The sequence below is a fragment of the Struthio camelus genome, chromosome 16 (genome assembly GCF_040807025.1).
Source record: "Struthio camelus isolate bStrCam1 chromosome 16, bStrCam1.hap1, whole genome shotgun sequence".
NCBI lineage: Eukaryota > Metazoa > Chordata > Aves > Struthioniformes > Struthionidae > Struthio > Struthio camelus.
The window spans coordinates 20541298-20554367 of NC_090957.1; the positions used below are offsets into that span (position 1 = coordinate 20541298).

General features: G+C 53.5%; 1 protein-coding gene across 1 annotated transcript; it reads right to left on the minus strand.

Annotated features, from left to right (window-relative positions):
• Positions 1-6487: 6487 nt before the first annotated feature.
• LOC138061160 (uncharacterized) lies at positions 6488-12472 on the minus strand. The gene is made up of 4 exons (XM_068909548.1): positions 9549-12472; positions 9074-9446; positions 8160-8438; positions 6488-7154 (listed from the first exon to the last, which is right to left on the minus strand). The coding sequence occupies exons 1-4, from the start codon at positions 9821-9823 to the stop codon at positions 7107-7109; spliced, it is 975 nt and encodes a 324-aa protein (XP_068765649.1). The 5' UTR covers positions 9824-12472; the 3' UTR covers positions 6488-7106.
• Between the last annotated feature and the right edge of the window lie 598 nt (positions 12473-13070).

The following is a 13070-nucleotide window of genomic DNA, read 5'->3' on the forward strand; positions in this document are numbered from 1 at the left end:
TGCATGGTTGTCATCATTTGTTGATAAGAATCTTAAGCTTTGACTGCTTGCCGCAAGGAACTGTAGCATTGTTAAATCTCGAAAGTTTTCAGACAAAAGACTTTTGTTTTCAACAAAGACATAGTATTTCACAGGAAGGGTTGATGTTTGAACATCAGTTCAGCTCAGTCTCCTAAAAAAAGATCAGTTCTCTGGGAGGTGGATGGAATTTATCACAAGATTAGGTGGAAGAGAAGAATAAATTTTAATGGCTTTTAAAAGAGGAAGCTGTAATGTTACTGGCAACAAAACTCTTCTAAAGAGGTCGTGAAGGAAAGAAGTAAGATTAATCGGCTTCCCTTATGTTAAAAATAAATGCCTGCAGGAGTAAAGTGCGTGTGAACTTTCACAGTGCATATACTCTCAAGTGTTAGTGGGCTTGATATACAGGGTGCAGGAAGCTAGCTAATAATGTAGGTTATCAAGGAATTGGGTTATAAGTGGTAGGTCACTGAAATGTAATCATTAAGCCATTACTGCATAGTGTAGGTGGCTGGGTAATAATGTCACTCAGGTTTGTTCAGCTTTAGGCTAGGTTATCAAGGGTATGAGTTGTATAAACACTGTATCTTAAGTACATGAATATCTTCATAGTTATAAAAGTACGTGAATATTTTCAGTTATTTGATGAAATAATATTGCTTATGTTTGGATATGAGTTAAACTTATGATGAATTAATAATCAGCACTGAGCAGAATGGTATTTTGTTCTGCTTAATATATAATTTGCCAGTTCATAGGACTGTCCTAGTGAGCTCAGTTCAGAGGGTTATCATGTTAATGGTTAAATAGGGTATTTGTGTAAATATGTACACTCTGTTTTCAAAAATGGTTCTATAGGTGGCTTCTGTATGCCAGGGAAAGGTAGCATCCATAATGGAGCAGGCAGTGGAATCCAAGATTTGTGCTTGGGGTAAGATTAGAAGATTTAAATTTTGAACTCGGCATGCTGGCATGCGTAACGCTTGTAAAGTATATTGTATATGGTGACAAATGAGTAATTTGTTACAAAATGATATCTCCTTGCAGAAATACTATATTGCCAAAGGTGTGTGTATATACATATATATATGAGACGTACTTTTTCTCAAAGATTATGAAATCTTGAGTAGGAAGTAGAAGCCCTGATTCAGGGGGAGGGAGGATAAAAGCTATGTTAGTCACAGAATTGACTTAGTTTAGATGCTAGCGGGGCCGTGGGAAGATGCCAGGTGGAAAACAACTACAGAATAATAGCCATGGGGGGGGTGGGTTGGGGGTGTGCAGAGGTGGAGTGGCTTGTGCCAGAGGTTGGTAGAATTAGTTAAAATGTAGAAAGCTGAAGGAAGTGGAGTACGCGGTGCTTGCTGGAGCAAATTTTGAAGAGATGTAGGTACCTGCTATTAAAGTAATGGGAAGTCTAGTTCAAAACATTTAACCTCTTGAGCATTTGCTCAGTTCTGGCTACTTGTGCTTAGAAAAGGTTACATTGGAGTAGTTACCTAAGCGAAGGTTACTAGGATGCTCAGGGAAGCAAAACCTGTTTTACAAGGGGTGACCTGAAGAATTTGATTTAACTAAAGTTGGAATCGGAGAAGGTTGCTCTCTGACAGCCCGTGGGTGGGAAAGGCTTGAACTTTGCAGAGGAGGAGGAGTGGAGGAGTGTGTTGCCCTTGTAAAGGGAAGGGGTTAGTCTTGTATGTGAAATAGTGGAGTCTGGATTCTGGCACAGCAAGTCAAGGCCAAGCCAGCGGTTCTAATCAAGTTCATAAGGAGTTAACTAATGGACTGAAATGCTAATTTAAGGGGTGATTCAGCTGATTCCCAGAGGAAGATGAGGGAGTATGTGTGCAAGCTGTAATGTTAACGGTGTGAACGTGGCTTCAAAAAGGTCAAGCTTGGTCCTCCCAGCATTCTTCAGAGCTCACAGGTAAGAGATTTGTGCAGAGAGGAGTCGGATGCTTTAAATTTTCAGTTCTGCTGTGTGCAGCTGAACTGTGTAAGTGTTAAATACTTGACAATTGGTTGCTTGAAAGATAATCTCAAAGTGGTTTGCAATAGTAGTGTGCGTCATGCTGCTGAAAGGCCAGCGCTCCTGTGGGGGAGAGGAGAAGTATACTGAACTCTGCTAGCTGAGGAACAGGTAGTAACACTAATGTTTCCCTGAGTTGGTAGTTGTGAACTGTTTCATGTTCATGCAAAGCTCTTGGCTTTTGAGTTCTTAAAGACCTGGTGGACATCATACCTCTGAAAGATAGAAGGCTGCTAAGCTCAGTTAAATGGAAAGACTGAGTTTTGGTTTCTTGTGGAAAATGGAAGGAAATGGAGTAATTCAGAAGTTTTTTCTCATTCTGGCTTGTCACACTGAGAAGAGAGGTCCAGTCGCTAAGATAGAGGACCTGCTAATCTGTTTTCCTATTTCTGTGCATCTGCCACAAACAACGTGATGTGACCAAGCCCCCTTGACTTTTAATTTTCCTGTGCGTAACGGGAACAATATGTACTTCGTTATGGTGTTACGGCGTTAATGTTTGTAAAACACTTGGAGATTCTGTAATAAAATTGTTTACAGTGGAGAGTTCTGATTTGTTTCAGTGCCTCTAGACCTTTTTCCTGTGAAATGTTTTCTGTGGTTCTTGTGCTGTTAATGTCCATCAGTTGCATGTTTGGCTTAGAGAGGGGAAAAAAAACCAAACTGGAGTTAAGGCAGTTCCCTAAGTGCCTTTTATCATCTTCATCTAGAGGCCAGCACTTCAGCAGGGCAGCAGTTTTCTGCCTGACATAAAGGAGCTTAACAAATGTCAAATGAATTGGTTGAGCATCTCTGTCAACGTGCTATAAACTGGTTTTGATAGCATTAGGTATAGGTGGAGGAGTCTGTATGATTTTCTTCTTTGAATGTAGTCCTGCTTTTTAATTATGCCACATCTATGAGTTCATTCACTTTGTTATCAAGATTGCTATGAGTCAGCTGGGTTTTTAAGAATAGTCCCATTCCTGAAAGGCCCTGCCTCTGGAAGCCCTGGCTGATGTCTTCCCGCACTTGGGTTCTGGGGAGGAAGATTAAACTGAGTCAACACCTGCTTATACTTCTCTCAAGGGGAATGTTGGCTTCCAGGCAGAAATGTTGCAACTCATTGGCTTAAGCAGCTATTGCTGTTGGGTAAATCATATTTCAAATTTATTTTAATGTCTTGCATAAATTAGTAGAAACAGGTTACAGTGGAAGGAAGGAAGGAAGAGTTTGCTAGCTGCTCTGTTAGCGCATGTTCTGCGTATGTGCAATTAGTATTTTAACAGACTAAAGCCAAGGCAATAAGTGTCTCTTTTTTTATACATGTGTTTTTCCCAGGACTCAGTGTTTTTAAGCATTCATTGGCTTCAAAGAAAACTAAAAGGTAGGAGAATTTCTAAGATGAGAATGCTTGAAAACCCTGTGGTTGAAGGGAAGGGGGCACCTGAACTTTAACCCGGCTCCTAAATTGTTTTACTTTCCATAGAAAAGATAAATAGGTGAGTTTCTCTGACAATGGCGTTTCCCTAGCGGAAGCAGCCCGTGGGTCGGTCTTGGCTGCTTGGCGTCCCTCGGTGTTAGCTACGGCGGGGAGGACACCCCTAATGTCTGCGCCCTGCTTTTGTAACCTAGCAGTGCTGGAACGGGCTCTCCGAGATCCCCGCACACGGAGTTCCTCTCTGCAGAGTCCTGCCGTTCTAGTGCTGCGGTTTTGTTAGGGCACTGAGGGTAATTGTGTTCCCTTGAGATGTGTGGCCCCTCTGTTTCGCCCTCGCTCTTCGCAGCTGCTTGTTTATAGCAGAATGTAAAACTGACTTCATTGTGTAAACAGTTTGGGAAGTGCGATGGGGAGGGAATCTGTCCCTTTCAATTACACATAATATTGGTAGTGGAGTACTTAATAAACCTAACATTAGCACTGAAATAGAAATGGTTAGAAAACTTGTGGTTTCGCCTAGAAACCACAGGTTTGGCTTTTTTTTTTCTTTTTTTTGAACAGCAACTTCTGCTTCAGAACTGCAGACTCATTCATTGAGCCGCTAGTTGCGGCTCAAGATTTGCCGCTCCTGATACAAGAGATACAGGCACCTCGATTCAGTAGGTAAATCACACAGATGATTTATGATACAGAATATTCCCGTTTGTGCTGGGGCCAGTTGTTACCAAATGAACAAAATCCTCACATTCTGGTGGTTTTTATCATGTCACTGGAGACAGAACCGAATTCTTTGATAGGTTTTCATGTCTAAGGGTCTTATATGCTTGTTTTGGGTTGTGCAGAAAAACTCTAAAATGTCTAGCTCTGCTAAAAAAAACTGTAGATATGGTAAGTCCAGTTTCCAGTATGTTGCATGCCAAGTGTTCTTAATTGCAAGCTCAAAATCAAGAGCAGTTCATCTAAAATTGCCATTAAAGCTGTTTCAAGTAGAAAGCCAAGTTAAATAAATATTCTGAGATTCCAAATAGCTCCCTGTGTTACGAACGCTCCCTAAAATCTTTCTCGTGCACACGTGAAAAAGGCAAGTGAGTAAGACCGCAGAGAGCCTTGCCTAGCCGCTGATGCTGTTGGCTTCTTTGCGGTGCTTTATATTAACCCTCGGGCTTAGTATCCAGCTAATCTTCCCAGGGTCCCTCTTAAGCGGGTCTCAGTTCAGATGTGGGGAAAAAAGCAGTAACTGACTTTCATTTTAGTGCTGCAGAATCTAGTTTCCTTTGCACGATTTAGTCCTCAGTTATGAAACAGTCATTGTTCAACCTTCTACTGATCCACTCTGAATCAGAGGGTTGAGTGTATATGCAACAGTTGTAGTGCTATTAACAATTTTATGCACTAATTTGTGTAATCATTAAAGAGTTGAGAAGGTCATTGTTCGCATGAGTAATTATTTCTGTATTTTAATAGCGCTCATTCATCCCTTAGGCTAGTTTTGTATTTGTATGAGTTGGCTAAAGAGCCATGCTTCAAGTATAATATTTTGAAAAGGTATCTATTTCTTACATGAATCGATTGCACTTTGTGTAGCTGATTACATGACTGATCCTGGCAGGCTGGATCCCGCGAATCTCTGCCTGAGAACGTTTGTTAGCACAGGCCCGGGGCTCCTGGAAGCGCTGGGCCTGTTGGGCCGGATTCCTGCGAGCGCCGCGCGGTGCGAACGGTGCTGCTTTGTTTGTGTTATTCGCTAGATTAGCTGAGAAGCTGCAAAAAGAAGTTGGCTCTCCTGAGTGCCCCCAGCGCTCCACCTGCCTTTGGAAGCGGGGACTGAAGAGAGGAAAACTTGCAGTACGTGCAGCTTGGCAGTTTGCTGAACTCTGGGCATCTTCCTGCGAACAAAGAGCCGGCTGGTGGTTTTCTGTTTTTTTCTTTTCTTTTCTTTTTTTTGCTCGTGTGCTCGGGTTTTAAGCTGTTGTAGTGGTTTGAGAGGCACTGTGAAAAACTTCCTCTTTGTTTCTTTGAATTGAATTTGAATCTGCCTCCTCTTGTCACGTTGGCGGTCCTTCCTGTTACATGGCGTGCCTGCGACGCGCGCCCTGCCAGCCAGCGCTGGCCAAGGCGGGAGCGAGCCGCGGGGAAAGCGGCGGGGGGAATAGCTCGGGGAAGAGGCAGGCGAACGCGGTCGGTTTGGGGCCACGCGGGGCGTATCGTCAGTGTTGGCCTTTCCCCAGAAGGACCGAGATTAACCCGCGACGGAGCTGCAGGGGCGTCCGCTGCGTGGCTCCGCGTGCATCTCCAGGGCGGCTCTTCTCCGCCCGGGAACGCGGGCGTCTGCGAGCGTTTGCAGCGCGATCGCCCCTCTCGGCTGGGGTCTCCCCGGCGCTGCTACACAGCGTTTTCAGGCTCCCTCTCCCACTGGTTTCCCTGCGGCTACGGCTGATCCGGCTCGACGGGTCCGTGTCATTGCAGCCGGCGCAGAGCGCGGCTCGCGCAGCGCGTGACGCTGGGGGCGGGAAACGCTGGTGCTTCGGGCTGCGTTTTGAGCGACCAGCGTGACAGCTACGGCTGTAATCCTCGACGGCTTACACGGAACGGCGGAGCAGGGACGCGGGCGCTCATCCTTAGCGCTCGGAGCAGCAGCAGCGGGGGCGAGGAGGAGGAGGCTGGTGAAGAGCGTGTCGTCGGGCGGCAGAAGGGAGAGAGCAGCAGTCGCGGCTTGCAGCGCGTCGGGCGCTGGGGGACGAGCCGGCCGCGCGGGAGGCAGCGTCCCCGGCTGCGGGCCCTGAGCCGTGGGCGCCCCGCTGCCGCGGGCCCTTCCTTTGCGTGTAAAGAGCAATAATGTTCTCTTAGCCGCTTGCTAACCCGCCTGAGGCCGTGCTGTTCGGGAAGGGCTGCGTTACGCGAGGTTATCGCCTCTGCGGGCGCCGCGGGAGCCGGGGGCAGAGCTTCGCTGTCGGCGGGGCCGCGCCGCGGGCGAATGGACAAACATCGACTATTTTCAGAAAATCCATACCTGCCAAATGAGATTAAGCAGCTTTCCCCCCCCGCCAACCCGCGCAGATCCCAGCGAAAGCAAACGGAGGGGAAGGAGCAAGCTGGGGCAGGAGCGGGGGGGCCCGAGCCCTCCCGGCGGGTGCGACGCCGCGCTCCCGTCCTTGCCCGGGAGCGCTGATCGCAGCGGCCGCGCGGGGAAGGTCGCACAGCGTTATCCGCGTCGTGCAGATGCGGCGGGGGGAAGAGGCCGCCTCGCCGAGGCTTTGCGCAGCGCGTCGGGGAGAGAGCGGGGATTAGCGCTCGGATTTCCTCGCCGGTTCTGCTGCTCTAATTCAGTGGCCGCGTTTTGCCCTGAACGCGCTGACCTCGTGTGCCTGCTGCTGCGTATCCCTCCCTGGGGCGATGCCGGGAGGGCAGATGGCAGGAGCGGGACCAAGGCAGAAGTGGATGTTTCTGTGCAGTGCTTGGGCCTCTCGGGAATTATTGCTAAAAACGGCCGCTGGTGATTAACCAGCGGAACAAGCCGCTAGGTAACCGGTGGATTCTCCGTCTCCTGAAGTTTGCAAATCAAACCTCGGATGCTTTTCTGGAAAACCAGCTTTTGCTCAAACTGCTGAGGCCAGGACAGGAAAGAGGGTGTGAATGTCACGGCCTGGGTCTGGCAGAGGCCGGCTTATACCACCCAGGGTTTTTCTGCGACATAAAAAACAAAAGTTAGGTATAGATGCAGATGTTTTTATCAAACGTGTGTAGAAGTGAGGCGCGAAAGCCGTTCTTGCTGTGAACAGTGGGCGATTTGCACCGTCGGGAGGAGCGCTGGCCCGTCAGTGGGGGGCCGGGGCCCCGCCGCGCTCCCGGGCCGGCCGGGCGGCCCTGCGTTTCGCCGGCGTGCCGGAGGAGCGCTGAGGACCCAGCAGGCTCCCGGCGGCGTGGAGCTGCCTTCCCCCCGGGCAGCGCGCCCCAGGGCTCGGAGGGACAGGCCGTCCGTGCAGCCGACCGCAGCGGCTGCTTGGTGGGAAAAAGTTGTGACGGAAACAACCAAAACAATAATAAAACGATGCTGGGTACTCGCAGCGCGCGGCAGCTCTGGGGCTCAAGGTGCCGGGGGGAGATTAGCGCGTGCACAGCTGGGGACAAGGAGGCGGGAAGAGATAACGCGACTTTGCCGGTGCGTGGGCAGCCCGCGGCCGGGCTAAACACAGACGTGCGCTCTTCCTTGTCCTGCGCTCGCCGCTGGCGGCGATCCCGGCCGCGCCGGGCAGCCAGCAGAGGCACCTCCCGAGCGGCCGTGCCGTGCGTTGCGCTAACAAGGAAGCTGCAAAGTTGCGCAGGAAAGCAGCCAGCCCAGGGACGCTTCTGCGTGCGAGGGAGAAAGCGGCGCTGGCGCTGCAGGACGGAGCTCTCCCGGCGAGCGGTGGATCCGCCTCGCCGCGGGGGGCTGCGCCGCGCGAGGCGACAAAGCCGGGATTCGCCGGGGCCTCCGCGGGAGGGTCACGGACGAGGGACGCGGTGCTGCCGCCCGGCCTGCTCTGCGCCGCAGAAGAGCCAGCGCGCAAGGCCGGCCCCGGGAGCCGGGAAAGCCGCTCTCTGCCCCCCGGCTCGCGCAGCCCCGCCGAGCCGGCGGGAGCCCGAAGGCTCTCGCAGCGCCCTCCGTTCCCCAGTTGCGCTGTGGGCGTTTAGGAAAGCGTAAGCTCGTACCTCGCGTTGCGTACAAGCATCTGCCTCCCTGCGCCTGTCGGCTATATACGAATCCACTGGGTTGTCTGTGCGTGTTAGTAAAGGTGCAGAAGGGACTTGGAAGCGATTGCAGACGTGGCTCGCGGCTCGGCGCGTGCGTGCCCTGGAGGGCAGCCGGCGGGAGCCCCGCGCAGTGCTGCTGGTGCCTCTCTCCGGGCGGGGGCCGGAGCCCGTCGGCGGTCCCCGCGCGCAGCCTGCCAGGTTTCCAGCCCAGGCCCGCGCTGGCCCCTTCGCCAGCCCCTAAATGGGATGAAAAGAGCAAGTGCAGCCGATCAGAAAGGCTGGAGAAGGTAATTACGGCAATCACAGCAAGTGCTTCAGGGCTGATCTGTGCCCGACCAGAGATGCTCTCAGCTTTCCCTGCGACGGCCCGGGGTGGCTCTGCGTGTGGCTTTTTTGCCTTAGTTTCCTGCGCTGATGTAGGAACCGAGCGCCTCGCCTCCGCCCGCCGTTCAGGGCCAGCGGCGTGCGCTGGCGTCGCCTGGCTCTCGGGCAGCCCCCAAGGGATAGGAGTTAAAACCCGCGTTTCTTGCAGAGAGCCGGCCCGGCGCCCCTGCGGGCTCAGCCCGGGGGTCCCTCCGCCGCGGGCACTCGACCGTCCTCCCCGAGCCGGGCGGCAGCGCCCGGGGCTGCAGCGGGCCGTTTCGCAGCTGCAGAGCCGAGGCTACGCGGCGGCGCAGCCCCCTGCGATGCACCTCGCCGCGGGCTGGGCACGGCGGCCTTTCCCGGGCGCCACGGCTGCTCTCCAGCCTCTCGCCGCTTCCCCGTTGACTGCAGCCGGGCTCGGCTGGAGCGGTCCGGCCAAGCCGCCGGGTTATTTCCCGCGCCCTGTTTTCCTCTTTTGAAAAGCGCAGTGATCCTTCAGCCGCGCTAACCCCGAGCGGACGACGGCTCTCTCCGGCGTTGGCGCTCCTGCGGTGCCGGAGCGTGCCCCGGGCCGCCGGCACACGGGAGCCTCCCTGACCGACTGCGGGCAGCGTCTCTGGGGAGCTTTCTCTTTTTTTCTTCCTAGGAAATGGATCGTCTGCATCTGCAGCAACTTCCCCCTCGTTTTTCCTCCAAGTCTGGCGGGGGCAGATCGCTTCTGGCCAAAGAGTCCGATGGGCCGCTCTTCTCGCCCGCGGCATCCTGCAGCGATGCTGCACAGCTGGTCCGCACCTCGCGTTCACGTTTAACACGCGTTTCCTGATGACAGTTTTATACTCACTCTTTTTAGCTTCCCTGATCTCTTTGAAAGGGAAGTTGAGGCTGCAAAGAGAGAAAACAAGCAGACATGAAATTAGGAAAGTAACTAAAGGGAGACTGCCCACTGCGAGCGAATCCTTGGGAACAGAGGCTCGGCTTATTTACGCGCTCGAGGGCTCTTCAGTCCCACGAAGCTGGGAAATGCAAAGCACGCTGCGTCGCTCTGGGAGCGCAGCATAAACAGACAGGGGTTCCTCTAAAGCTAAATATTTGACAACATTTTCTATTCTTAGCCATGCAAGCACACGCTCGCAAAACGAAATCAGAGCGCTGCGCCTCGGCAGACAGACGTGGGTTGGGGGAAACGCGCCGCGTCTTTGCAGCGCCGCTGACACAGGTGTGCGACCCCCTCGCTGCACAAGGCTCGGCGGCTTCTTCATCTGCCGACGTTCAGCCTCTTGCCCTTACGCGCTTTATAAGCAGGGGAGATGTGCAGATAAAAGCATTGTGCAAATGCAAATTACAGTGTTATCACTCAAACGCTGCTGCAAGTCCTAAGATATAAAGGCTGCTTCTGCCAAAATGACGTGATCAGATTGTTAGCGTGGAGACGGTCCTGACGAGGCTCCCGGGTTAACGTCCCGCTGAGCGCGGGGAGGCTGCATCGCGGCGCCCGCTGCCTCCCTGCGCAGGCAGGACAGTTTAATGGCGCCTGTGTAAATAGGCACTTTATTAACCGTTTCGTGGCTGAGCGCTGCCGAGGACACAGCTGCTCTCCGGAGGAGTCGGCGCGCGAGACGGCTTTGACGAACTGACCGCCCTTCTCTCTCCTTTGGGAGGCAGCGCGTCCCTCGGGCGCGGGAGGCTGCGCGAGCTGCCGAGGGAGGGCTTTGGTTTTCCAGGGAAGCGCAGCCTCCGGGACGGCGTAAGTGGGCCACGCGGATCCCGCTGCCCTAGAAATCCTCTGCGCAGCAGCTGCAAGTACCAGAACAGCAGCCTAATGTTTGGTGATGTTATCGCAGTCCCCGCGCGATGACTAAGGGAGCTGGAAGGTATAAATTAAATAACGTAACACTTCGAGCCACCTGTTATGTGGGTTTGTCCAAAGCACTGCTGCTTTAATTAAGATAGAGAGTTTATAAATCTAACGTTTGTTTATTCTGCTTTGGGGCATATATAATGTAAATATGTGTTTTCAAACACTGTGGCTTTTCACGTTTCCAGTTATAACGCTGGGGGAAGGAGAGCTCGTCGGCTCTGGCATAGACTTGCCCTTTACGAACGCCGCTCCTGCAAACTCTGTCTCCCCTCAGGGATTATCTGCAACACTCACGTTCTCTTTGCTCCAAACGCAGCTTTTCTTTCTGTAATTAGTTCCTCGATCCAGGATGCAGCAGGTATGCAGCGGGGGACTTTAGGCTGATCCATCGTTCATCCTACCTTAGAGGGCTCTAGCTGCCCTGGTTCAAGAGGAAAGCGTACTTCAGCGCTTTATTTCCCTCGCTCATGATTTAGCAAGAAAGCTTTGAATCTCCCCCTCGTTTTTGTTCCTGAAAGGTGTTTTTCCCCTCTTGGTTTTTCAATTGTAAAAACTAGAAGAACATCAACTTTAACCTCCTACGTGCCCATAGGGATTTCTTCGATGACTCAGTGTTACGGTTGGGTAGTTCTCTTAGCCTTCAATCGCCTTAAGTTTGCACCCTTAACAAAAGAGAACTCCTCCAAGTCTTTATTAATAAAGTGTTAACAAAAATAACTGACCGGCCAGGAGAAAAATAACCAGGAGTAGCAATAATTTTCCGCTCTCTATAAGTGTGGGTTTTCTCCCCTGGCTTTTCTGCAATCCTTACTCCGTTGGGTAGCGGTCTAGGAGATGGAATAAAAGGCAGGAGAAAAAAAAAGCCCCTGTCTGAAACTGCACGCATGGTTAGGGAAGGGGCCAGCGTGCCCCTTCGCGCGGCTTTTGGGCAGAGCGCGTCTCCGCTGAGCAAGCCAAGCGGCCTTGCAGGAGCGGTGGCAGGCGAGCTGGGCCCGCGCCGCGGTGGGGGGCTCCTGGAGCGTGATCCCGTTGGCCGCTGTCCTGCCCAAAAAGGTGCTCAGGCAGAATGCAGGCTGGCCTGCTCTCCTACGGTCCCAATCTCTCTCCTTTATTTATTTTTTTTTTAATTCAGAACTTCCACAGAACAGCCGCACTATTTTGCATGTTTCCAGCGTTGTCCGAATATGACGCAGCTCTGTCATGTGGCAGAGCATGTGGTCAGAAGTGAGTCAGGCTCCAGACCTTACGAGATGGACTCCCAAACCTTTGGGTGCTTCTGAAGGGGCTCAAAAACCCTCCCGGGACTGGAGCCTTCTAGCCTACCTATTTTCAAACATTCCTCTGAAATCACCAGGCTGAGCAACATATCTATACATATATATAAAGTGGAAACAGATCTTCATGTAATCACTTGACTCCAGTGCTGGGGTTTTAGGGGGAAAAAAAAAAAACTTATCAGATATCCTAAGATTTGTGAAAACCTCGCAAGCATGACGCTACGAACAGAACCATTTACGTTTTGCAACGCTTTTGGAAAGTGTAGAAATGTTCAGAGAAACGGCAGGCCGCAAAGGCTAGGTGTCTTGCCCAAGACTGCACAAACGGCGGGCGGCGCGGCGCAGGCGGGCCGGCCTCCCTCCCCGCGGGGCGCCATCCTCACAGCCCCACCGCTGCGGCTGCCTCCTGGGCACCGTCTTTTCCATTAGACGTAACTTAATACTCGATAGAAAAAGGAGAAAACAAAAACCAAACAAAAACCCCTGCAGGTCTTCAGTAAGGGAGGAAGTAGCATGGGAAACCTGAGAGATGCGAACCATATTTAGCCCTGCTCGCTGAGGTCAAGCGCCTGCGGAAGGCGGCGGCAAGTCCGCGCGTCTTCGCGCAGCCCAGCCTGCCTCGGCCCCTCGGCGAACGCAGGCGCGCGGGGGGTCCGCGCCCGGGGACGCAGGGCTGCACGGCCCTAGGAACAAAAAAATAAAAAATAAAATAAGAGGGTTTTGTGAGCCTGTTCTCGCCTTCCCCGTTTGTTTCCCTTTCCTGTGGTCAGACGTCCAACCCTCCGCTACGTCGTGGTATTTTACCCCCCCTGCCCGCTGTGGCGTTTGCCCCGGGGTGCACGGGGGCGACGCGGGCAGCGGCCGGCGGGGGGCTGCGGTGGGGGGCTGCGGCCGGCCTCAGCGGGGAGCGCGGCCCCAGCCCACCGGACGCGCCCCGACGCCGGGGACAGGCCGAGCGGGCGCCGAGGTGTCGGCGGGCCCACGTGCGCCGGGCCAGGCAGCCTCGTCGCTGCGTGGCGGCGGCGGCGTCCGTCACCACTGGTGAAGGGAGACAGAAAAGAGGAATAAAAAAAGGAAGAATGAAAAAGGCTAAAAAAGAGCAGAAAGAGGAGCTGGCGCTGAGGGGGCGGCGGGAGGCCCGAGGCCGGGCGCGGAGGCGAGCGCGGCCGCGGGGGCCGGGCGGGCACCGCCGGGCCGGGGCGGCCCCGGGGCGGCGGGCGGCGGCGGAGCGGCCCCCGGGGCGGGACGGGGCGGGCGGGAGGCGGCGGCGGCGGCCCCGGGCAGCCCGGCGGCGGCGGCTCCTCCATCTTCTCTCGCCAGCGCTCGGCTCGGCTTCCCCAGCGCGGGAGCGGCCCATTGCCAGCCCCGCGG

Excerpts from the sequence above, each read along its gene's own strand:
- LOC138061160 (XM_068909548.1), bottom strand. The coding sequence starts at position 9,823 with ATGAAGAAGCCGCCGAGCCTTGTGCAGCGAGGGGGTCGCACACCTGTG. Across the intron at positions 8,439-9,073 it reads AGAGCCGTCGTCCGCTCGGG|GGGCTGGCGAAGGGGCCAGC; the intron begins GTTAGCGCGGCT and ends CATCCCATTTAG. Across the intron at positions 7,155-8,159 it reads ATGCTTGTACGCAACGCGAG|AAAAACCCTGGGTGGTATAA; the intron begins GTACGAGCTTAC and ends TTTATGTCGCAG.